Genomic DNA, 25,593 nt, shown 5'->3' on the forward strand with positions numbered 1-25,593 from the left:
TGTCCATCCAGCTCTGGAAAGTCACAGGGTTTTCCCCCTTCCTGAACACCCCATCTTCGATGCCTCAGCCCCAGCCCTGGGGGAGGATGTGGAGCAGTGAAGAGACAGAGCCAGGCTGCTGTGAGCAACATCTTTACATGAGATTTTCCAGAGGACAGCACCCGGCAGACAACGCCTGTCAGCCCCTTCCCGGTGCAATTCCCCACAGAGAGGGCTCTCCATTTAGGAAATCACTCAGGGAGCTCCTGCAGCACGATGCTTGTGCAGGGCAGGAAGGGCAGGAGAGCCACCTGCTCCATTACTTTTAGCTGCCCTTCTGCAGCAGGTGCAGCACGGAGCTTTAGGCTGGCTGAAATCCCCATCTGGGATCCAGGAAATGCAGGAATTGCCTGGCTTTTCCGAGGAGCACTCTGAGAATCAAAATAGCCCCCGTGCCCTTTTTTCATAGCATTAAATAAAGGTGGTTTGGGGTCCAGCCCTCGAGCAGGGCACATCACACTGCAGAAGAGGTGGCAGTAAAAGTCCTTTCCTTATTCCTGGGGGAGAGGAATATTAAGGAGCCAGCAGCAAGCAAATGCAACAGGCTGGATTTGTAACTTGGACTGACAAACCCCTCCTGTGACAGACAGCCTGGGCTCTCCAGAGCCTGGTGCCACCCCTCAGTGCCCATGGGCTGTGTCAGGGCTGAGCCAGGGAATGGGGCTGCTCCTTGCCACCCCCTCTACTGCTGCTTGGGGGCTGTGAAGTCCCACGCTGTCTCCTGGGCACACTTCCACATGGCCCTCATGAGCCGTGTGAAGCCCATGTCCTTGGGCTTCTCCAGGCCTCGCATCAGGCGCTGCTTCATGATGGCAACAAACTCCTTGTTGCTCAGCTCCCCGTTCCCTGCAACAAGGAGGAAAAAGGATCAGAGACCCCCAAACAACTTCCTTGAATCATAACTCTAAAGGGCAGCAGCCATGAGTGTCCTTTCCTGTGCAAACTGAGACCACATTTACCTCCCACCTGCCAAAATATCCTGCTGAGTAAGGGTTTCTGAGCCACGGAGAGTAAATCCCAACCCTATGGATGCTTGCAGGAGGCAGAAAAGCAAATGCAAACCAAATGTCTGTGTCCTCCCAGGAAACACTGCCTTAAGTGACTTAGGAAATTATGGGTGCACAAATTTTTCTAATGGAGTAGAAGGGAAGATTTGTTGTTCTGATGAATGATGTTATGGAGAATGCAGCCACTAGGCAGCAAAATTCCAGCAAATTGGAAATTGGAAAAATGATCAAGGGGTGAGCAAAATTCCCTCCAGTGCTACAGATTTTTAAGGTCTGTAAACTCTGACAGAGTGAAAACAACAGAATAATAATAATAAAAAAAAGCCTGTGCCTGCTTTTCTACTTGGTTTCTTCCTTGGGGGACTCTGGCAACGAGAGTCTTTCTCCCTGAAGATTTGCTATCAAAATATTTAGGAGATTCTCCTCTGAGAGAAGGCAAACAGGGAGTATTTGGATACAGTTCAGCTCATTCTAATCTCCAGCCTGATCATCTGGCTTGAAGATTGTATCACTTCAGTGGTACTGAAGCACAGAGGAAAATAAAACAGGAGATGTGACCTTAAAAAGTGCAAAAGAGCAGGTGGGGCTGAAACCAAGAAGGACAACAAGAAATAAAATAATTAAATACATTTTTTAATCTTCATACTTATGCACCAGTGCTGCCACTCAGAGCTGCCAGATGCTGGTGACTGTGGTGGAAAAGCAGGTGCCAGTCAGGACTGATTCTGACTTGGCAGTTTTGGGCAAATGCAGAATTTTTTTCTTTCTCAGTCAGAACTGCTGTCACCTGGCAAAGACTCCAGTAACTCCTGTTAAATCAAGCTGGGAGTGCTTCACTGTGACAACAACTACCCCAGGGTGCTCGCACCCCCTGCAAAGCCACCAGCTTCCCAGCAGGGCACAGAGCTGCTATGAATTAATTAAAAATTAAGCTGACATTTGTCTAAGACTTTGGAGATGAAGCCCCAGACCAGCTCGTGTCCAACACTGGAGCACAACAGTTCATTTTGTTAAACAAACTGGAGCCCTGGGGAGGGGGAAAAAGGAGCAAAGTGTGCACACCAAACGCTCCTGTCCGTGCTCCAGGATCCCAGGGTGGGTACCACTGGATGCCCTTCACAGAAGGGCAGGGGATCACCACAGATCAGGGACAAAGAGCAAGGCAAGAAGAGCCCTTGTCCCCTGGATTTCCTGCTTGCCTCTCCCCTGCCTGGCTGGGCTCGGGTGCTCACTCACCATCGCAGTCGAAGAGCGCGAACACCACGTCGCACACGTGGTCCGAGAGCTCCACCTTGGCCACTGTCCTGGCCACTTGCTGCATGGTCACTGCAACACAGGGAGGGCACAGGGTCACACAGGGCTCAGCCACAGCAGGAGACTCCTGTTCCTCCATGGAAAACAGCCTTTGTGTCTCCAGAGAGGCCTGGAATAAGCTTGATCAACAAAGCAGCTCCCTCTGACAGCATTCCAAGGATGATACTCTCTCTATTCAAGCAACTATCCCTGCAGGCTTCAATTCCAAAATTCCAGAATTCGAAAATTCCAGAATTCCAAAAACTGCTTTTCCTCTTGCAACCCAGTAATTGCAGAATGAACCCAACCACCCTCCTGCAGGGAGCAGACCAGATTAACCTTGCAATAAAATAAAGAGTTGTAAAGAATTGTTTCCATTTTCTCCCCAGACTGGCAGCAGAGAAGCAAACAGGAGTTTTATTCCCACCTTTAGAAAAGGGCAATCCATGGAGCTATCAATCTGGCAAGGTTTGCTGCACATATGGGAAAAAAAAGCCCCCTCGCTAGGTTGCTTTGAGTGTATTTAAAGTTAAATTGCTTCCCCACAAACCTGACCCAAGGAAACGCCATCCACAGCAACTGAGATCAGTGTTTAGCTGTAGAGCAAGGGAAAAGAGGGAAGTGGTGCATCAAAAAACCATGCTGAAACCACAAACAGCCTCTGCCTTCCTCCACAGCATCCTTATGGGTTTCTGCACCCCCAGTCCTTCAGGAATTTTGGAGAGTTAAAAGTGTCAGAAAGGAAAAGATAATCATCCAATATACACTGTAACTGGATTAATTACAAACTGCATAAAATATTTCTAATAGGATTCTTTTTCATGGATGTTTACATTATTGGTACATTCCACCACGTTTCTGCTCCCCTTAGTGAAATCTGGGGTTTTCTGAGAGGAATTCACAGCCACCATCAGGTCCTTTCCCCTATAAAACCTCTCCTTCTACTAAATAATGTAGGAGAAAATTGAAATGACACATTGTATATATGTAATATATATATAATCTCAAGTAAGACCCTGCTTTTCCCATGTAATTATTCTTTTGGAGTGAAATTCCTTTTCTCCATGAGTGATGTAGCTGCAGTCAGCAGTTATTACTCTGTATTTCCTCAGACAGCAACACCAAATTTCATTTAATTTGTTGTAAATGTAAAACTTTTCTCAAGGTGCTTCACCTTGATGCCATCCTCCCCTCCTGGTGCCCTATGGCTGTAGCCTTACATGTAAAAGAAAATGTTAGAATGATTTCCTGCATCACAAAATCCCAGAATGGTTTGGGTTGGAAGGGCTCTTAGAGCTCATCCAGTGCCATGGGCAGGGACAACTTCCATGATCCCAGGCTGCTCCAAGCCCTGTCCAGCCTGGCCTTGGGCACTGCCAGGGATCCAGGGACAGCCACAGCTGCTCTGGGCACCCTGTGCCAGGGCCTCCCCACCCTCCCAGGGAAGAATTTCTACCTAACATCAAATCAAAATCTCCCCTTTCAGTTTGAAACCATTGCCCCTTGTCCTAATTCCGTTAATTATAAGTCACATTTTTCTGCTGAGATTGTACCTGCTCCTTCTGTCTCTGCAGGGAGTCTCCTGATCCTTTCCCTCCTGTTTATTTTTCATGGCCACAGTTTGCCCAGCTGCAGCTTGTACTCATGGCCACCAATTCCTGCTTCCCCTCTTATTAACCCAACTGCAAAAGTGTCAGCTTCATCAGTCCTTGCTTGATGCCAAAATGACTTCACAGGGGCTGCATGACAGTGCTGTGCTTGTTTTTAAGGAATTTTAAGGAAGAGGGGAAGCATCTCTGCTTCCCACTTCCATACACATGCTCCAAACCACAAGGCAGCTCAGGGAGGCAAATAAAATTGAAGCAAACCTGCTGGAGTAATTTCTTTACCATTTCACAGAATGAAATAGGTGCTGTCTGGGCAACATTTCTTAAAATAAAACCTGTCCATGTTTGGGGTTCTGGGACAGAAATTCTCCTGGATTTCATACCATCAAAAAAAAGAGTTCCACATTTCCATCTTGAAAAGCTTCTAAAATTTCATGCATTGGTATCTCCCACTGGTTCCTTTAATGAGCCATCTGAGTTATTTTCTGCAGGTTTAGTGTGTGACACAGTTCTCCTTTTTTCCACTCTGATTCCCAGAGCCGCACCGTGAGCGCTGCCTCACCCAGTGCCTGCAGACGGGGCTGCGCTCCAGGCCACAGCCTCGCCAGATGGCAAACTTCACTTTTTCCCTCCAACTTGAGATTAATCACACATGTGGCCAACAGAATGGACAGCTGGGCTGCTGCCTTTGTCTTCCAAATGGCACTCGGGGTGATGGGAGCAGAGCTCGCTGCCTTGGGCCATCCCAGGGTGGAAAGGCAGGACTCTGTTTTGGGCTTCCAGAAATCAGTCTCACGTTGATGCACACGTTTCATGTCAAGGCTCCAGCTGGAAATGCTGGATGCTATCACTGGCAGTATAGCTACCAAAACACATTTAACTTTTTACAAATCATTTGCATGACTACGTGCTGCAGCACCCATCCAGGAGAGAGATGGATAAGCCTTATGCAATCCTGTGTGCTGCCCTGCAGCTGAGCAGAAGCTGTTTTGACATCAAAGGGAGCAGCACAGAAAGTCACGGAGATCAGGGAGAAAAAAGCAGAGCTCTGAGACCAAAGGCAGAGCCAAGCCCCTGTTTGTGCAATGTCCACAGCCAGAATGTGGAAAGAAAGGAGATTCCTTGGAGACATCCCAAACCTGACTGCAGGTGGCCCAGGGCGAGCAGCTGCAGGGGATCCTGCTGGATGTGAGGGTCTCCAGAGACCCCTCCCAACTACCAGCACTGCCATTATTCCAGAGGAACAATCTGAACTGTGCTTCCAGGAGGGCTGCCTTCCTCCATCCATCTCCAAGGCAGAGGAGAGCAAGCAGCAATTCCAGGACTGCATTCCAGCTCACCTCTGCCTCCTTCCCAATTCCCTGTCGACTCTGCAGCCGTTCCAAGCAGCATGATTCAAATAAAATGATTTTCCATGAACCTCTCTGGGGCTGCAGCCCTGCTCCAAGCCATGGATCAGCAGCAGTCTCCCCGTGCTTTGGCCCATCCATGCCTTGCCCTAAACCCCACAGGAGTTATCCCACAGCTCTCTGCTGGCAGAAGGGAAAAGCCTGGCTGCCCACAGTGCCACAAAAAGTGCAACTCACACCCTCCTAAAAGGGGAATAAGCACCAAATTCAGTTCCTGTCCTGCTTCCAGCTGTGAGCCCAGGCTGAGGAAGTCTTCTAAGGATTGTTTGTGATTTAAGAGAATGACAGCTATTATGTTGCTGGGAAAATGAAAGATGGGCTAATGAATAATCTGGGTGTTTTCAAATGGGTCATTAAAATACAGGTTTATAATCCTTTTTAGAAGAAGAAGCGACTTTAATTCAGCACAGAAAACAGGCTGTCAAGCTGTGGCTGTTTGCTACCAGCCATTTTTTCCCCTCTGAAATTTTAAACAGACCTTCTAAAATCATAATAATGTTTGCTGCATTGTTAGCAGCAAATTATTACAAATACTAACCACTTTCTGGTCCCCATCCCAGTGTAATTTTTACATTTGTTACTTTGTAACCAGCAACCTTTACTTTGGGGGGGCACACCCCATTTATGGTTTACTTGACTTAAATCTGATCCCTGGCCAAGGAAGGTTCCCTTACCCCAGCCAAACACTCCCAGCTCAGTGGCTGCACGAGCTCATTAATGGCACATAATTAAACAGCAATCACGCTGATTTACCAACTGTACACAGATCTAAATTTTGCAAAAATGCATATTCAATGACAGGACAAATGCTAATTTCCTGTAGGCACTTAGTAAATTTGATTTGCTGGGCTATTACCTCCTCTGGGATGCTGCAGAAAGGGCTCAGAGCAGCAGCAGCACACCCAGACTTGGGATTTTACTTTTAAATGAAAAAAAGTCTTGTCAGGTTCTTTAAGTCTGAAGGCAATGATGATCTAAAACCAAAGAGCACAGATGATTTCACCCCAAAAATTTTAAGATGAGAAGGGATGCTGACACAGAAGAAGAGATGTGACACATTTGTTTCCCTCTGTAATTCCACTACCCCAAAACCTATTAATGCCTTAATATTCCCACAACAGCAGCAGTTGGAATAGTTGGCTTCCAAAATGTTTAATTTTGCAGCTGTCTAAATAAATCAGCTTTAACTTTGTAGTAGACAAGAGTTTCCACTTAGCCTAAAAATCTTTTAATGAGTTTGCCATCTTTTTTTTATTCTCAGTCTGTTTTTTTAAAAAATCCCTCTTAGAAACACCTAAAGACGAAAGCAGGCACTTGTGACAGATCCTGGCAGCAGAGTGGGACTTTGGTTTGAAATATATTTTGGGTTTTTTTTCATTACATCAGTGCATCATATCTAAGAACATACCTGAGACAGACCAGCTGAGAGAAGGAAACATGATGAGAAGGAGGAGGATATGGATTGGTCTGATCAATAAACCACATTATTAACAAGGTCCCCAGGAAACACCAGCTCTGAGGTTTATTCAGCCCACTCCTCTGGACTGTGGGTTATCTGAAATAGAGTCTCTGCACAGACTTTAATGCTCAGTCTAGCACCTCAGTGCTCCCCCTCTTTCTCTCCAGCACTCGCAGGAGCTCTGAAGGTGTTTGCCACTGCTTGGATTTCCAATCAGAAATGCAGCATCCAGCCCTTATTTCTAGGCAAAACCTATGATTTTTGAACGAAGCTGAAACAAAGCAAAGGTTGAGCAGTTCCTACCACCAGCCCCATTGTCGCTGTGTCTCTTCCACGTGGATCAGAGACCTCCACAGAAGATGACTCTGCGAGGATTTTTTAACACTCATTTTTGAAGTTCTTTGTATAAGGAAAAAAAGGTCCCTTCAGAGGATGTGGATGAAGAAGAAACACTGGTGTCCCTGGGATCTGAGGCACACTCCTTAGGTCACCTTGGCTCTGCACACAGCAGAATGGTCCTTCTGAAGGTACCACCACGAAATCACTGCTTCCTCATCCATTCAGGCTGCACGTGTCAGCCTTTTTTTTCCCCCTGTATCTAAAACCCTGGAAAAACCTGAAATCCCTCTTTATCCATGGATGTAATGAGCTAAGCACCTCATTACAGGGGGGAACTGCAATTTGGGTACATTTTTAACTTGTCAGCCTGGGCCTGTCTGACATCTTCCTAATGGCAAAGACATGGCATGAGTTGTGCTCCCTCAGGCTTCCAGCACCTGAACATCCCCCAGGCTTTAATACCTTTATCAAGAGAAGCTCCAGCCATATGGTAGAAGCTCAAAGCCGTGTCCACGTCATTTATGTTCTTCAGAAAAGTGAAGAAGTTCTCCACCTCCTCAAATGTCAGCCCCTAGGACAGAGAAAAGACACTCATGTGGCAATGGGACAAGGACACCATGGACACTGCCTGGAAATGACACAGTGACTCACTGGCCCAAAGCTGTAGCCAGAAGAGAATTCATCTGCACACTCCAAAAACTCCACCTTGGCACTTGTGAGTTGTGACCTGTACTCCTGCTCCCCTCCTGGCCCCACCAGTCCCCAACAGGAAGGGACTGAAAACCATTTCCCAGGAGAGCAGACACACCACAAGCCTGCAGCTGGGATGCAGGACACCACTGCAAACTGGTGAACTGATGGTTTTTGAAGCCTGCACACTTGCAAAGACAACATTAAACAGTCCGTGCACTGTAAGGTCTCTCCCAAGAGATTCAGGCCTCCCTGGGGGAATCCGTGTCTTACCCAGTGTGGCAGAAGGTGACACTAAAGCACAGAAGTGCCCCAGTTTGCTTTGCTGCTGGAGCCCTGTGTGCTGCACTTACCTGGGCCAGGTGAGCATGTGCTCGGTGAGAGCCGACAGCCACGCTCTGGGATAGTGATGGAAAATCATCCTGAGCTCCCCAGGAGAAGAACTGCCCATGAGCACAGCTCTGGGAACCCCACCTGGTTACACTAGCCCGGATTTTACCAGCCTGCTCAGCTCCAGCACAACCCCAGCAGTGCTGGGACAAGAGCTGGAGCCTCCAACTCCTCCAGCAGGGCCACGGCATGGAGCCAAGGGAGGAGGTGAATCATCACCACAGTAATAACCACTCAGACTCCCTCTCTGGGAGACATAAATCAGCTTGTCAAGAGGAGTTCAGGTTCAGGCTCCTCCTATTATGCCTGGCACAACAGATTGATAGAGCAAGATATTAAAAATCTAACTGCAGAACACGGCACAGCTCCATGATCTGGATGTGTTCAGCAGGTACTGTCAAATATAAATTTACACAATCTGCTGTAACTCTGCTCCAACAACTTCTAATCAGGGAAGAAGCCACCAGTCTTTAGAAAGAAAAAGAACATTTTTAAGGTCTTTCCATACAGACATTTGCAGCTTGTTCCCATCTTTGCTGTGAGTGAGTATGTGGCACTGCACTGCTGATCTACGTGTGCACTGACACATGCAACAGCAGCTTTGTCAGCCCTGGGCTCATGGATCTGGGCCAAAAAGGATGAGATGGCAAAATCGGAGAGCACATGTGGACAACAGAGCTAACTGAAGAGAGAAATCCCTGGTGACTCTGCATGGAGCTTTCCTTGAAGGTCTGCCTGCTCCTCTTCCTGAGAGGAACACTAGGATGCACAGCAGAATTAAATTAAATTAAATTCTGTCCTAGGGAAAAAAAAAATCCAATAAATCAGGTACTTCTGCAGGAAGCATTGCAAAGATCCCTCTGTTTTGTACAATGGTTGTACAAGAGAAAATATCTTTGCAATTATCACCATGCCTCCCTGCCTGGGAGCAGGGCACTGAGGTGTGGAAAGCCTGGAGGAACCACGAGGTGTGTGGCCACTTCCAGGCCAGCAGAAGACACTGCTGAGATGTGCCTGCTCTGTCTGGGACATCTGAGGTTCGGAATGTTCTAAGCAGAGAGCCATCAACCTCTCTATTCTCCTGGAATTCCCAAAGCAGCAGATGCCAAGGCCAAGCAGCATTGCTGTCTGTGTGAAATGGACCCTTGTTTGGAATCCTGGAATGGTTTGGATGGGAAGGGATCCCAAAGCCCATCTCATTCCACCCCCTGCCATGGGCAGGGACACCTTCCACCTACCTGCTCCCAGCCCCACCCAACCTGGCCTTTGTGGTCCTTTCACCAGCTGAAAAAAGAAAACCAGGGACAGACGTGTATCCTACAAATCGTGGCTTTCATGAGGACAAAACCACTGAATGGCTGTAGCAAGAATACCATCAGTATTATGAAACTTAACAGTTTTTGAGGAATCCTATAGGTGAGGCTGGCATCAGGATTAACTCTGATCCAGCTACCAAAATAAAATAAAAATCAGAGACTGGGACAGCCTCAGGCAAGTCAACAGATGAATGATCACTTCTTTCAAGGCATTTGTAGCTCCAGCTGTTGATTCATAATCAGCTGAATCCCTTCATCACCCAAGTAATGCTCACAAAACATAAGCAGGGAGACTCCAGGAGCACTTACCTGCTTATAACACAACAGCTCAAACATCTCCTGCAGAAATTAAGGCTTTTCACCTGGGAACCCAGGTTCAGCCAGGAATTCCACCTCACTGCCACCCCCTGCTATCTCCACAGAAAAATACCCCAGCCAGACCCCGAAGCACACGGAGGAGATGACATGAATCACTGGTTTCTGAAGAGACAGCTTGGTTTTCTAGCAGTTAGAGGGGCATAAATCAAATAATACCTTGCTTGTGAATATTGCTGATGACTCAGATCCTTTTTACTAGGAGAAAAGCAGCTGTGGAAGTACAACTTGGGGAGGACACTCATAAGCAATGTTAGACAAAACAGAGTGTGGCAGCTCTGCTGAATAGGCAAAGCTCACCTACACAGGGGAGGAAGGGATTGTTCCTCAAGAAAAATAAAAACAAAAAGCAGATTAGCAGTTAGTAGAAGAAAACTTATTACTCCCAAAAGCAGGAATGAAGCATAACAGCATTGGAAAACAGCTAAAGATTAGATTAAACCCAGAGTTTTGTTGTTTTGGAGGCTGCCAGGGTTGCCTTGTGCAGTCAAGACATCAGGCAAGAAAGACAAGGTTTGGCAGATTCCATAAGAAAGCTCTCTCCAAAGAAATGCATTTCCAAGGGAAAGCCTCACTGGGCGAGTTTGGGACGGTTTCTGGGCATTTCATCCTCACTAGTGTAAGGAATCATGAATTTTTCACAAATTCTGTTCCTTGCAAATATAATTTTTTTTTGTCCTATTGCCCATTTTTTCTCCTTGGAAGTCCTTGGAATAAAGGAAGATAAAGATTTGCTCTGAATCTGGGTGGCTGTAAATAGAAAGACAGTCTGGCTGATTTGGGGATGAGGAATAAGGTAAGAACAAGAAGTCCTTCCTCTGGCACAGATGTAAGGGTCTTGGCTTACACAGGAAGAAAACATCTGCTGTAGGAAACCTTCCAAAATAAATTCCTTTCCCTCTTTTCTCACACATCCAGCTACTGTTCAGTAATATCTATACATACATACATATATATGTATATAAACCCAAAAATCACAGCAAAAGAATCAACAATTTGCAAACTTCAAAGCCAGAGCTGATCTTTTCTATTAGACACACATTGCATTAAGGTATTTTTTCCTGGAGAAATCAAATGATTGCTGTCAGTGTAGGAATCCCATTAAGGAACAGAAAAAGGAGCAGACTTTAGTTAAAACTTGTGTTTTATAACACACTTGGCACCCAAACCAGTTAAGAAATAAACTCTGGTTCTGATGTCAGAAGAAAGCAGCTCTAAAACAGCCAGCCAAAGACTTTCCATCCGTTCTCACTTTGATGAATTGCTTGTTTATATCCCAGTTAATAAAAGAACATTCTGGCTTAATAAAAGAACATCCATTATAGGGGCAGATGTAAAATTCTAATGCTCAATAATTTCTCAGCCCATACTTGCCTTACCTGATAAAGCACATCTTGTGGTATGGATATCTTATTCCAAGGTCTCTCACTGAATTAATGAGTGTAGGGTCTGCAAACTTACTCTCTAAATTGTGAGTAATTTTTCCCAGAAGTTAATAACTAAATAATAAACTGCCCGGTCACAGCACCTAATGAATCCAAGGTCGAGCCAGGAACTGGGAGCACGGCTTCAGTGTTTGCTCTGGCTCCAGACCCAGGGTGCCATTCAGCAAATTGAATTTTTAAAATTACAGCATCTGTTTTCATAAGGAATAAACCTACAGCCTGCACTGGACCACTGCACTCCCAGCTCTTCCCTCTCTCCACCACGGCTTAACACGGAGCCGATGCTTTTCCAAAGATGAGGATTGCTTAACTGATTTCTCAGCCCAGCCTGGGGCTGAGATATTTTCCCAAATTTTCCATGAACGCCACTGACCTCTCCATCCTGGAAGTGCTTCTTGAGCTGTTTGAGCATGACAGTGAGCTTCTTGGACTGCACGCCGCTGTACGCCAGCAGCATGCTCCCGAACTGCCGCTCCGTGATGCGCCCCTCCACCGGCTCGTGCCGCTCGAACTGCAGGGGAGGGAAAGTGAGATGAGAACCATGAGCAGCACAGAGCTCCACGTGAGCTAGGGAGCATAAAAAAGGCACCATAAAAAATTAACCTGGCAGGAAACACTGGTGAAGGAGGAGTCCTGATGTGCTCCAGTATCTGCTTTCCTCATTGTCCCTCCACGTTCTCCCTGTGTGCAATTCCTCCCCGTCCACCCTACCTCGCCCTCCCAGTTTTATCCCACAGGACTGGGCTAATGGCTGCTCTAAACAGGGACAGTGGTTAATAAACCAAAGGGAAGTCTTGCAAAGGTCTTCTCATTTTACTCTTCCCTGCTCCAAGGCCTGTACCAGTGTCCCAGCAAGGGAAGGTTCATGGATGTCTCCAGACTTCACCTTCCCCAAGTTCTCCTCATCCTCAGACCCTTCCAGTCCCTGCAGAACCTCCAAAAAGAGAAATGTTTTCTCCACTAATCCATCTCTCCTGCAGTAGTTTGTCTCCTGGCTTCCACTGCAGGGAAGGAGGGAAGAGCCATTCCCCAGCTTGGGAAGGTGCTGGGTGGGAGCACCAGGTCTTTGCCCACTGAAGAATGGGGATTCCATCCTTTCCTTTTCCCCCACCTCTGTGAATCTACAAGCACCAACATTAGACTTCACCCAGCTTCACAGATCTTCTGGTCAGAAGATCTCACAGATCAGATCTCAGAGATGAGAAGATCTTCTCAGCACTTAGGATCCCTTATTTGAGACAGATTATACCCCTTCAAATCTACCAGGAAACACAAGACCAACACTCCAGCTGATCACAAGCCAGAAGATGACATTTAACAACAAAATTAATTTTTAAACTCATGGAGAACAACTTGGTACCAGTGATTGGCATTCTGTTGCCTGCTGAGTTGACCATCCCTACCTCAGCTGCTCTTCAGTGCTAATGAATTTTTAATTATTACCATATCAACCAGATTTTGGCTGCTTTTCGTGGTGGGAAATCAAGGGATTCCCGATAAGTGGAGCACCAAGGCTGGAGGGATTTGTATGGGTGACTCTGGCAGGAGGGAGAGAGATCCCAAATGGAGAAATTCTGCTCCTCAGCCCCCTTGTGCTTTCACCTGAGTGGCCCACACAGTTCTGGGGGGGAAATGGTCATTTTTACTGTCATTTGATACAGGCTTTGGGGATCACTCATGATGCAAAATGTGGGCCTCTCTCATTCTCTAGTGCTGGGGAAAGAAGAGGGGAAACTCATTTGTTGCAAATGTTCTTCATTAAAAAGCCAAAGTAGTAGTTTCTGTCATGCCTGAAGAATGCAAAGAAAATGCCCCTGGGACACAAAAATCTGCCGTCAGTGCTGCTTCAAAAGCAGCACTGATGCTTTCTTCTGCTGGAATATTCCTAATTTCATCCCCAGAGACACAAACCAACATTTTTCTACCAACAGCCTTAAAATACCGTGAGTTTTAGCAGAGCTTTAGGTAGCATCTTTAATTAAAGGCTAGGAAATGGGTCCAAATATCTCAGATCAACCTCCTAAGTGGTGACTACGCCTAGAAAATCTCAATTTGGTGTCTAAAAGCTCATCAGCCCCCTCTCTCCCTGCCCTGCATTAAGGATCAAGCATTGGGCAGCTCCCTGCAGATGGGGAAATAAAGAACCAGCTCCTTACAGGGTTTTTGGAACTAAACCTTCAGACTGTGGTCAGTTTTACACCAGATACAAAAAAGACCAGAAAGGAAAAATTAAAATACTTTTTATCTTCATTTTTCTACTGATACACCACACAACTATTTGCAAGAAATAAAAAAAGCCTGTAAACAATGGAATTTAGGCTGCTTGTTATTTATCTCACTTTAAAATGAACATCTCCAACGTTAAACCAGAACACTCAGATGCCCCCTGTCACATACAGTGGTGCTCATTGCAAAGGTCGGCCCAGAAAGGGGCTGGGAAGTGAGAGCTGGTCCACATCCAGTTCCCAAAATCCAATATAACCACCACTGAACTGAGAAAAAGCAACAGCATCACAGTGAGGGATGAAGAAAGTTCAAATCCTGCCTCCAAGCTACTGTCAGATGCATTTAAATTAATTACAGAAGGGATAAGCAGGGCATGTCATTTAAAGAGAAATTCTTTAATTATAAGGAGAGAATTCTGCTTTTTTTTTTTTTCCTGGTACATCAGAGATTGTGTTTATCCATAAAGAAACTGGGCTTCAAAGGATTTGTGAGTGGAAACTCATTGATTGCTGATGAAAGAAAACCCCCAGCTACTCCTGCCACCCCCTTTCCAACCCATGCCCTCTACTCTCTGGAATGTCCTCTAGCCAAACACAACTCACCACTTGGAAATGAAGGAGGGTGCAAAACCTACAGGAATTTTTCTTTCAGTACTCAATACACAGCCTCCAAACAGTGTGAAGTGTTAAAATGCTCTGGGTACTTGAAAAAAGCAGGAAAAATAGTGTCTATTCCCAGGTAGTCACAATTATTTGCCTCCACACACAGGATGACACTGTACAGGTTATTTTTCTGTTCTCTGGGGGGGGAAATAACCCCAAACACCACAAGGAGGGGATGCAGGGCATGGCACACTGGGACTTATTACAGGCAAACCAGTCCCCTGACAGCCTTTTCCCCTTTCATAGATCTTAAAAAAGGAAAAACAGGGCCAAAGCAGTCGCTCAGCCAGCATTATCCAGAGGGGATGGAGCAGCTCCTGCTCCCAGCAGGACAAAGAGAGGCCAGGGGATCCCAGCCCATCCCAAACTGCAGCCCCCAAATGGACACACGCAGCCGGCCAGCGAGTCCAACACCGCAGCAGCAGCAGCTCCCACTCGCAGCCACTTGGTGCCAGTAGTGGATTCTGCATCTGCACGAAGAGAATGGCACAGAATGCTGGCCAGGCTTCTCCCTGCAGGCCAGGACACCTGAGGTGCTGGAGAAATTAGCTTGGAATAGAAAAGGCTGTGTTTTGAAATTCATTAAAAGCCAATGTGACGTGAAAGGAAATCCAAGGTGTTGATGGAACAGTTTGGCAGGAAGCGTGGACAGGACAGGAGGGAATGACTTCAAACTAAAAGAAGGGAGGTTTAGATTGGATATTAGGAAGAAATTGTTCCCTGGGATGGTGGGGAGGGGCTGGCACAGGGTGCCCAGAGAAGCTGTGGCTGCCCCTGGATCCCTGGAAGTGTCCAAAGCCAGGCTGGATGAGATTTCCAAGGCCAGGTTGGACATTGGGGCTTGGAGCAGCCTGGGATGGTGGAAGTTGTCCCTGTCCATGGCAGGGGTGGGATGAGATGAGCTTTAAGATCCCTTTGACCCCAGGGCACTCTGGAATCCTATGGGAGGGGAAGGAGAAATGGGGTGCAGCCCTTGACTTCACCAGCTTTGCTAGCCTAGTCCCGGTTGCCAGTCCAAGTAAACAGCAGGGTACTCCCTGAGTTTTTGTTATTTAAAAGATTACCCACAACCTTAAACACATGTTAAATAGTCCCAAAATTACCCCCAAACCTGACAGGATTAGCAGATTCCCGCTTTCCTATAAGATTAAATGCTCACTTTTGTTCAAATAACCCCACTCTCCTTCCTTCTGAGAGAAAATCCTTCTCACACGAGGAGAGCAGAGGACAAACAAGCAATTTCCCCTGCTTCTACATCTCCTTAATTGCACAACTTTATGGAATGGCAATACAAGGATCCATCATAAAACAACAGACCCATAATATCTTTTCTTCCTTGCTTCACTGTTTTGTTCCTCCACTAACTCAATCTGTCTTCCCCTGCAGGAAATCAAATCCCAGGCTCTGAGGAGCATCGAGCCCAAAACAACTTAGAGACACCACCATGAGACACATTCTGGTGGAAAAAAACCAAACCAAAACAACTTGCTGGAAGTTCCTAAATGCAGACATTGGTTCCCTTTCATCTCTCCTTCTGCCAGCAAGGCTTGCTTGGGTGGGAAATGAAGCAGCTCCCTCAGAAAAAGGCCGAGTTTGGGTTCCACACACTTCTCAGGGGAAGGTTTCTCTTCCCAGCTGACTCTTCCTCCTCAATAAATTTGTCATAGTCAACAGTATGAATAGGGGAAGATTCTACTTAAAACTCCAGTGCTAAAATCCTCTCTAGCCAGAGAATAGGAGTTTAAAAAATGGCTTAAAAAGGAGGAGCAGTGTTTTGTGATTGCTGCCACCAAGAGAGCCACCCCTGCTCTGCAACTGGGGAGGGGACACCAAAGCCCTCAGAGAGGGTTCAGCATCACCAGACCACCATGAGTGCCTGTCAAAACCTCCCATGGAAAAGAGGGATAAATTATGCCTGGAAATTACACCTCTGCTTCCTAAGCTGGCGTTTTTGGGCCAGACACACACCAGCCCAAAAGTGTCTCTTGCTTTGCTGAAGAAGAAAATGGCTAAAATGACCTCCAGGCCATTGCCCCTGGCACAGACAGCATTTAGGATCCACCAAATCCCATCGTGCAGGAGAGAAACACCAGCTGTAACACGAGCCAGCACGACGAAAACACAGCTCAGACTTTTCCTAAAGCAATGCCAAAAGAATATACTTCCTGTCCTCTCCAAACACTCTTGTTAGCTAAATATCCAGCTGTATTTTAGCAGGCTCTTAAATTTCTAGGAAGGTTGCCCCTAAAAACCAATCAAACAGATGATGTATTCCCTACAGTCTCAAAGCAAGGATCTTAAATAAATAAATGTATGTGTGCCACATTCCTAATTGAGATAGCAAAGACAAATACATCTTCAAGGACTTTTGAATGGGGAGAGAAATGTTGAGGGATGGTTTTTGAGCTTCTTTCTACAGGTTAAAAAATAATCCATGGGAGAAATGCTGCTAATATTAATTTTGTCAGGTTTAGGGGTATCTGAAAAAAGTGACCAGTTCCCAGAGCTGCTCTGAGCATAATGAGGAATTAAAATGGTCTGGGAAATAATGATTTGTAGGGTGATATTCAGATTCATAATATATGACCCTTTAAAGTGACATTTGCTCAAAGCTTTATTTGACAGGCTGTAATACATTATTTATCTGCAAACTACTGCAGCACTGGCTCTGTTTACTGTTCTGGAGAAGGAGGCTGCCAGGATCTCTCATCAAGTTGCATATACAACTATGACAGGAAGAAAAAGAAAGGGGAAAACACTATCTATCTCCCTGAATCCCAGCAACCTCGTCTGTCCAAAAAAATTTAATGTATTTGTGAGTAAGCTGAAGTGTTTTGCACAGGCACCAAATTACTGCCAGAGAAAAAGAAAGACAAAAGTTTCTAAAGGCTTTTTGTTTGGGAGGATTGAAGATTTAAAATACAAATTTTTTTGGAGGAGGGGGGGGATAATTATGCTGAAAAGTTTCTTCTGCGGACTGGGTTTTGCAAGATGAAGCTCAGTCTGCTCTGGACACAGCCTACAAAGAGCCCCCGGGTGTAATTACTGCATTATTTGGTAAAACCCATCCAAAGACACAGCTCTGAAGATGTTCAGAGGTGCCAACAGCAGCAAGAATGAAAATGGGAAGGAGGAAATGCCAAACCCAGCCTGGACCACTGCTTCTCTTTACCTTGAAAAATAATAAAGGAATGAAAGAAATGGGAGCTATTTTCACTTGAGAAAAATCCAATCTCCCAAATGCTCTCTCTGTTCACACTTTCCCCCCTCTGACTAAGTGAATATGTAGCAGCCAGGTTAAAAATGTCCATCTGTCAGCAGCAGTGCAATCCCAGCAGACCTGATGCTGGAGAGAAGCTTTGGAGATTTCATTGACCTTGGCAAGCCACTGCTGCCTGCAAGGGGGGAAAATTCATTCCCATCACCAGCCACTTGTTCCGCTTTAATGAGCGATTAAAAGAAGGTTATGTAAAGATGGCTGCACCTGAACTTCAGCCCCATGAATGAAAATATCTTCCTGCAGGCTCTGAGCAGATCTGGGTTTTGAAATTCTGTGCAGTGAGGGAATGACAGGAAGGAAACCTAAAGAGAAGGAATCAGTAATGCTCAGGGAAAAGGACACGTCTGATAAATTAAAGGAATGGAGAGGGGGAAGAGTTGAGCAATCTCCTCCCATGTCTGCTCTCTAGACCTGGCTCTGTTACTGCCATCCCTGCCCTTGACAATGCTCCAGGTACCACAGAACACAGCAGTTTTTCCATCCTGCACACTCCCTGAATAAGAGGAAAGTTCAGAAGCAGAACAAACTCCCAACTCTCTTGCAGGAAAACAGAACAGCGGAGCTGCAAGTACCTGAGTGAAGCCATTACTCTGAAAAATACCAATGCCCAAGTCTCCATGGAAGTGCTGTACACAGTTTTATTGAGAAATACAGCTCCCCCACTGCCTGTTAAGAGTTCACACTGTTTTCTGCTTGACCTTGGTGCTCAATCCCCAAGAAAAATAAGTTTGCAGGAGTTTAATTCAGCCTAGCAAGGAATAGGGTCCTGCTTCCACATCCTTCTTGCATCAGCAGAAGCAAAGCCAGAGCTGAAGCACAGCAATGTGTGGAGCTGCAGAACAGCTCTGAATTCAGAGCCTGAAAGGGAAGAAAGAGCAAGAGGACTGAGGTGTTTGTTCAATCAGCAGAAGGAGGAGGCAGAAGTCAGGTACCTGCCACAAGAACACATTCACACAGACATCCCCAACCTCTTGCCCACCAACTTTTGCTGCTCCCTGGCTCTTGGCTACCTTGGTTGTGCACACATAAACAGGTGCATCTATGCTAAAGAGCTTGTATTTCCTAATTCATGGACTCTGAGACAAAGCTCCACACAATCCTTTGGCAAGGTAAGGAATCCAAACAGCACTCCTGGGATTTTATTAGCAGGGGTCTCACACAAGGCTCTGCTGCACTGCAGGAGCTCGGAGTGGATTTACACACCCTTCATAAACCAGAGGAGCCTGTTGGTACAGAGCAAAGCCTTCCACTGCTGCTAATGATGCAATAAATAGAAATTCCAATAAAATCCTCCACAGCTTCCCCTGCAGAGCCACTGCATCAACCACACTGAAGTCACCTGCTTCAAATACAAGCAAGGCAGCAGTGGGTCTTTTCTCACCAGGTGGTTGCCCCATGAAGCATCCATCCAAACAAGAGGATGCCACAGCTGCTTCTTTGTGTTCCAGCCTGTCCCAACCATGCTCACAAGCAGCTGCCCCACCATGCCAGTTTCACTGGCACACTCCTGGACCACTGGGTATTTTGGTCACCAGTGACAGGATCCAAGGGAACGACATGAAGTTGTGTCAGGAGAAGTTTAGGCTGGATATTGGGAAAAGATTATTCCTCCCAGAGGGTGGGCAGGCATTGAACAGGCTCCCAGGGAAAGGGCATGGCTCCGAGGCTGCCAGAGCTCCAGGAGTGTTTGGATAATGCTCTCAGGCACATTATGGGATTGCTGGGGAGTCCTGGGCAGGGCCAGGAGTTGGACTCCATGATCCTTGTGGATCCCTTCCAACCCAGGACATGCTGTGATTTTACAGCTGACATGCTGTTGCTTGATATGCTGTTAAAATCCTGAGGTCCCCCAAACCACTCCACAGAGTCTTCCTCTGCCTTTCAAAGTGAGGCACGAAGAGGGTTTGATTTCTCTGGTGCGAATTTCCTCACTTGGATGAGGGAGGGATCAGTTAGGAACAGCATTTATTGCATCTTCTGACTGAGGCACAAAGTCCAGCTTTCCACCCCCACCCACCAGCATTCCCCCTGTTTAATGGAAAAAGGGACTGGAATTCAACCTGCCTTGGATCTCAGCTAAACTTTCCCTGGTGCACACTTAGGCATTTCATTACCTGCTCTGCTGCTCCTGATTGATGAAAATGACTTGCCTCAGACTCCTTTATGGTGACTCCTCGTGTTTACTGAGACAGTTATATCTCCCTTCTGTCTTTCCTTTAAGCTGCACATGCCATGGCCTCATAACTTATCCCCATCCTTAGATTTCTTTTTTTCCATATCAGTGTTCCACTCTGAATTCTTCCCAAGTCTTTGGCTGACACTGGACAAGAAATGAGTGCCAGCTTTTCCCCAACCCTGAGACAGTGCAGTCAACCTGAAAGCTTCACGTGACTCCTTCCACTCACATGCCAAGACAAAAGCAGCTGCCAGCTCTGAATGCCATCAAAACCAGGATGAGCTGTCCAAATCACTTCCACTGCCTGCCTAGAAATTCCCAGATTACATTTGTGTATGCTGGATTGTGCCTCCTTAACTACAGAGCTCCCTGATGTGAAACTATTCACAGGGGTTGGATGATCCCACTTTTAACTGGATATGTCACAAAATTCTGTCACCCATCACACTTTCATGGCTATCCATCCAAGGCAGAGACATCAGTCTCACTTTTGTTCCCTGAACTCCTAACACAGGAAATGCAGAAGAGTGAAGAAGGTCTCCCAGTAACTCCCCTCTCCATGGCACTAAATCTCATCATGGCTTTGTCCATCTCTCACTTCAGTAAGTACTTCTGGAGAGGAAGAGCCTCCATATCCAGATCCTCTTTCCCTCCAGAGCTGTTTAAAGGTTATTAGTTATCAACATACCTTTTATCTAGTCAGGCTGACAACAGTGACACAGACACATCACTCATCCTCTGGGATGAACAGAGCTCTCATGGGGCACACTTTAGGCTTTCTGTATTTAGCCATCAGCCCTCACTCCTCTCCTCCCCTGCAGCCAGGTCAGGAAAGCACTAACCAAGAACAGAAACAACTTTTGTACCTGTCATTTATTGCCCTACTGAAGAGGCAATTCCACTAGTGCTGGTTTGGCTTTTCAGATGTAAGGATCTTGTGAAAGAAGAGAAAGCAAATCTGGAACTAAGGCAGGAGTTCTAGATATACAGGACATAGATACAGACCTAAATGTAGAACGGACAAAACTGTGTAAGTACACAAAATCCCTTACAGGATTGCTGAAAAACCAGAATTCATAAGGAAAAAGGGAAAACATGACATTCTCCATCATTGTTCCCACAGGGGCTGGGTCAGTGGTAAAGCTGAAATGAGAGGATCAGCAGGCAAAGGACAGCTTTGAGAGACACCACAGCTCATCATGACAGAGCCTGTCATAAAGGTGACTTAAAATAAAATAAAAATGTCTTGTGTAAGTTCAACAGCAAATTGACCTCTAAAAAGTCCAAGCTTTGGGCTCCTCCTTACAAAGCTCAGCCAATCTGACACTGTCAAACTTCATTTTTCAGGCTACTCAAAACAATTTACTTAAGTTACTCATTTCCCCCCCAAATGACTGCAGCAGAAACAAAGATCTGTGACTCATTACTGCTTTGTTGCCCATGTTAACAAATCACTGAAAACCTGTATTGCTCTGCCAGCCTATATAAAAAACAAGGCAGAATCCCAAAAAATCTTGAGTAAGATGGTAACAACAGGGCAGTTTTTAATACCTGCTACAGGATTACTTGGATACTAACTATTAAAACACTGGGACTCAGAAAGGCACTTACAGATTTAAGTTATTACCCTAAAACCCAACTGAGCAGCATCAGAAATGCCTTCTGAAACCAGAGTATTTTTTAAGACACGCCTCAGATCCCAAAGGATCTAGGACTTTCTAATGAGGTGTGTGCAGATGGAAGAGCATCCATCACCCCTTCTTCATAAGAACCAAACTAGGCAGTAACTGTATTGGCACTGGCCATGAAAACATGAATTTCCAGGATAAAGAAGTTACTCCCACATCACCTGTCACAGAACAGACACAGAAAATAAGGAATTTTCAAGATGACAGCAATGATTGTCTTGTACATTTGCCATATTCTTACAGAATCCTATTTTTCTTTGCTTGGAAGACCTTTTTCTTGGGAGGGACATTGGGGCATCCTTAATCCTTGGGTAAGAGGGAAAGTATTAAATTAGTGCTATCAGTAGGTTTTGGGCTGCCTTGCAGGAGTGACAAAGACATGGAGAACAAAGGGCTCACAAATCTCTTCTACATGCACTTCCAGAATTCTAAAAAGATTTAGTCTGGAAGAGCCCCACAGGCTGGCTGGGGCTCCTTTTGGTCCACCAAAGACACAGGAATATCTGGGATAGGCACTAACAAGCAGAAATAACATAAACCATGATGATGTCAAGCCCTATTCATCTTCCAGACTCACAGATCTTCCACTCAAAAACCAAAGAAAGAGCCCAACACCACCTCTCTACCCAAGGGACAGGTGAGAGCTGCAGAGCCTGTCCAGACAAACTTGTCACTCTTTGCCAAGGTTAGCCACAAGAAAAAAAGGATTTCTGGCTGTAGGACTTTGCCAGGAGCCCCATTTGCTGGGCTGGTTCCTGTGGCTCAGCCTTAGCTAAGCAGGACCACCCCATAATCCAAAAAACTGACCACAGCTTTCTGCAAGTAGCCAAACCCCAAAAGGTTGAAATAAGATGTTAAAAGCATCTCCTCTACCTCTGGCTGTGCTTACTTTCCTCATCCTTCCCTTCCTGCAACTGAGTTGACTGTTGAGTCTCCATAAAATGATGGAAAATACACTTGCATTTAAAAACAACAACAACAAACCACAAAAAAAGAAAAATTAAAAAAAAAAGGAAGAAGAGAAGAAGAAAACACCAGGTCATGGTTACTTAAACCTGCTGTCAGCACTTCAGCTATAAGCAATGTTGAAATGTTCAGGGCTTTGCACGAGTTAATTCCTCTGTGAGAGTTTCTGCTGAATCTTAGCAAGAAATATGCACGGATATTTTGACAAAAAAGAAGAACCAAATCAGTAAGAGGAAACAGAAAGTGGGTTCAGATGGTCAGAAACTATTGTTCCACCTCCAGTCAGCAGAAAATAGCTCAAGTGTATGAACTGCAGAAATGCCTGGATCCTGAGCTGAAGGGAAAACAGCTTTAAACAAAAGGTCTTTCTTCAAGTAGCTTTCTTCTGGAAGAGACAAAGCCAGCATCCCAGTTTGAGAACAGAGGCCCCAGGTCACTCAGGGGCTGCACCAGCCCCAGGAGATTCTTCAGACCTGCATTTCCCCAAGGACTTACCCAGAGCTCTGAACATGAACAAAAACTGAGTTTCAAATCCACATCCCAGCTTCAGACCATGCTCCAGTTTTACTGAGCCAGCAAGGGATGAGTAGATGAGGGAACAAGAGTTCAGCTGAGCACCACTTCTCACATTTTCCTGATTTACACGGGTCAGAGTAAAGCCTTCTCTTCTCAAGAGACATCTCATCTCTGAATTACAGCGCTTTTTAAGTAGCTGAGTTCATTAGGGCACTCCCTGGGAAAGGAACAGCACAAACCCACCAGACACTGGTGTGAAAAGCTCCTTAACTGTGAACAAACACATCAAATGTGAAGCAAGGAGAAAAGATGGGAGATCAAGTCAAAAGAAATAAAAGCTGAAGAGGAGAGAAGCCATGTTGCATAATGCTGAGGACAGAAATAGGCCTGATTTGCCTAAATCAATGAGACCTATAAACAGGAAAACCAGGGCTTTAGTAGCCTCAACTCAGGGAAAAGTTAAGTTTGGCAGAACAGAACCATCAATGTTTCAGTGGAAATGAGTATCAGAAATGCCAGGCACAGCCTGGTGCTGTGCTCAAGGGTGCTGGCAGGGAGTGAGTAACGACGCCTTTATGATATTCAATAACTTAGCCAGACATAAATATCTTTTATTGTCCCCAGTTATAAATAACCTGTTAGAAAAGCAACTATTAGCCAGAAAGATGCACAATTGACTGAAATCATCAAAAAAGAAACTGTCACAGTAGAAAAAGAAGAAGAAAAGTATCATGAAACTGAAAAAAGAAATCCCCACTGCTTCTTAAATGAGGGAAGTGGGGACCTGTGGAGGGAGCAAAGGGTCAGGAATACTCCAGTGCCCACCCCTGGAGTGAATATGGCAGTGGAAAAACCAGGGCATATAATCTCTGCTTCTCTTGCCTTTACAGTCAAGTTACAGCTGATGTTTCTTCACTTTAAAAAGTATTTTATTCCTTTCAAATTGCAGGGGCACTGAGGAGGTGACAAAGTTCACAAAGAACATTGTCCTCAAGCAGCCTATTCCCCCTGCAAAGGCAGGGCCACTCCACCTGCTTTAATGGCCATGAAAGGAAGGCAGTGAACGGGGCAATTGCCTTCACTTTTCTGCCTTTTTTTATTCAAAAATAAAACAATCAGTCCTTGGGTCAGTTTCTTACTTGGATTTGTAAGCTCCAAATAAGAAAGGGAATAAATTCAGTTTCAAATTGCAATGATTGACTTGATAAGAACTTAACACAATGCTGATAACACAGCCTGAGCATGTGAGCAATAATACACCAGACTGAAGTGACAGAGCTCTGAATACTGTTGTCTTAGGCTGGGGGGCATCTCCATATGCACAAATCCTGATTTCCAATGCAAATAAAAGTCTGGCTTGGCTGAGGCCAGGATGAACCTCAGAGCCTGATGCAGTGATGGGCACCATTTCCAACTGAGTCAGCTCTACCTGGGGGCTGAGACAGACCAACAAATCCCCTGTTGCTGTTCTTGTCCTGATTTTATAGAAAAGAACCAAATTTTAAATTCAGGTTATGTGACTAGGAGCAGGAGGCTGGGAGCTGCTGTTAAAAGTCAGGATAATGCAAATGAAAGAGGAGACTACATTCAGAAGAGATGGGCAACATTTCTTACGAAACGTCCAGGAATGAACAGCAGGGGTCGCATGATAGAGTGAATCCACCTACTCAGAAGGATTCAAACAAGCCTTGAACACTTTCCCAGCAGAAACCTTCAGAATAATGAAGCAAACAGAAAAGGTGGGGACAAAAGCAGAGATAAAGACTTTTGGGAATGTTATAAATCCTGGTCCTTTAGGGCCCAGCTCACTGATTAGGACTGAGACCAACCTTCCTCCACAAGTTAGCAACAGGTCACTCACAACCTCTCATTTTTCCCTTAAATCATCTCAACCAGCCAAGGCAACAGCCAGGCTTTTAGAGGGACACACACCCAGGATGTGCCAGCTGCTGCTCCAACTCCACAAGAGCAGCCACCAACAAATGCTGGAGATGTTCCCTGGGGAGTGCCACAGGCCCTGAAATTAGGAATTTAACATGTTGGATGTGCAAGTCACAGCTGTAGAAATTCCTTCTGCACCATTCCTGCTGCTCCTCCAAAAGCACAATCCGTGCTGCAGTGCCCTCCCCTGTACAAAACAACCAGCCCAGACCTCAAGCTTCAGAATATCGTGCTGCAGCTTGCGCTGGAAGTCCAGGAAGTGGGAGATGGTCAGCTTTCCCTTCAGGTCAGCCCCGAAGAAGTAGGTGGTGAGCGCGGAGTTGAAGCCGGTCTTGAGGGTGTTCCCGGTGGTGGAGCGGTCCCGGTGCCGCATGCCCATGCTGGTCTGGGAACGGATGATGCTCTGCACCTGAAAATCACAGGGAGCATGTCACAGGCAAAACCACACCAGTCAAGTGCCAGCGTGAAGTATTCCACGCTCAGCTGTGTCATCCTCCTTTCTTTTCTCCTAAAACAATTCTCAGAAGACACAGCAATTCAAAAATGTGGCTGAACTTAAGAGAATCACAGAATGATTCGGGCTGGAAGTGACCTTAAAGACCAGCTAGTTCCAAACCCTCCCATGGGCAGGGACACTTTCCACCAGACCAGGTTGCCCCAAGCCCCTTCCAGCCTGGCCTTGAACATCTCCAAGGATGAGGAGTCCACAACCTCTCTGGCCAACTTAGGCTTTGATTTTTTCAGTCCACTTTAAAGGAAGAAGAGAATC

At 45.9% G+C, this 25,593-nt stretch overlaps 1 protein-coding gene across 5 annotated transcripts in view; it reads right to left on the reverse strand.

The window, feature by feature from the left end:
- Window positions 1–116: 116 nt before the first annotated feature.
- The window catches only part of MICU1 (mitochondrial calcium uptake 1), an 83,646-nt gene continuing 58,169 nt past the window's right edge, over window positions 117–25,593 (reverse strand). For all 5 annotated transcript variants that reach the window (XM_063406273.1, XM_063406272.1, XM_063406271.1 and 2 more), the window contains 5 exons: window positions 25,036–25,233; window positions 11,743–11,880; window positions 7,616–7,724; window positions 2,283–2,372; window positions 117–885 (listed from right to left, as the gene is read on the reverse strand). In XM_063406273.1, the coding sequence (XP_063262343.1) occupies window positions 722–885; window positions 2,283–2,372; window positions 7,616–7,724; window positions 11,743–11,880; window positions 25,036–25,233 (699 nt within the window). In that variant the 3' untranslated portion in view covers window positions 117–721. The remainder of the gene's footprint in view (window positions 886–2,282; window positions 2,373–7,615; window positions 7,725–11,742; window positions 11,881–25,035; window positions 25,234–25,593) is intronic.

This window comes from Prinia subflava, chromosome 9, assembly GCF_021018805.1.
Source record: "Prinia subflava isolate CZ2003 ecotype Zambia chromosome 9, Cam_Psub_1.2, whole genome shotgun sequence".
In the NCBI taxonomy this organism is placed as follows: domain Eukaryota; kingdom Metazoa; phylum Chordata; class Aves; order Passeriformes; family Cisticolidae; genus Prinia; species Prinia subflava.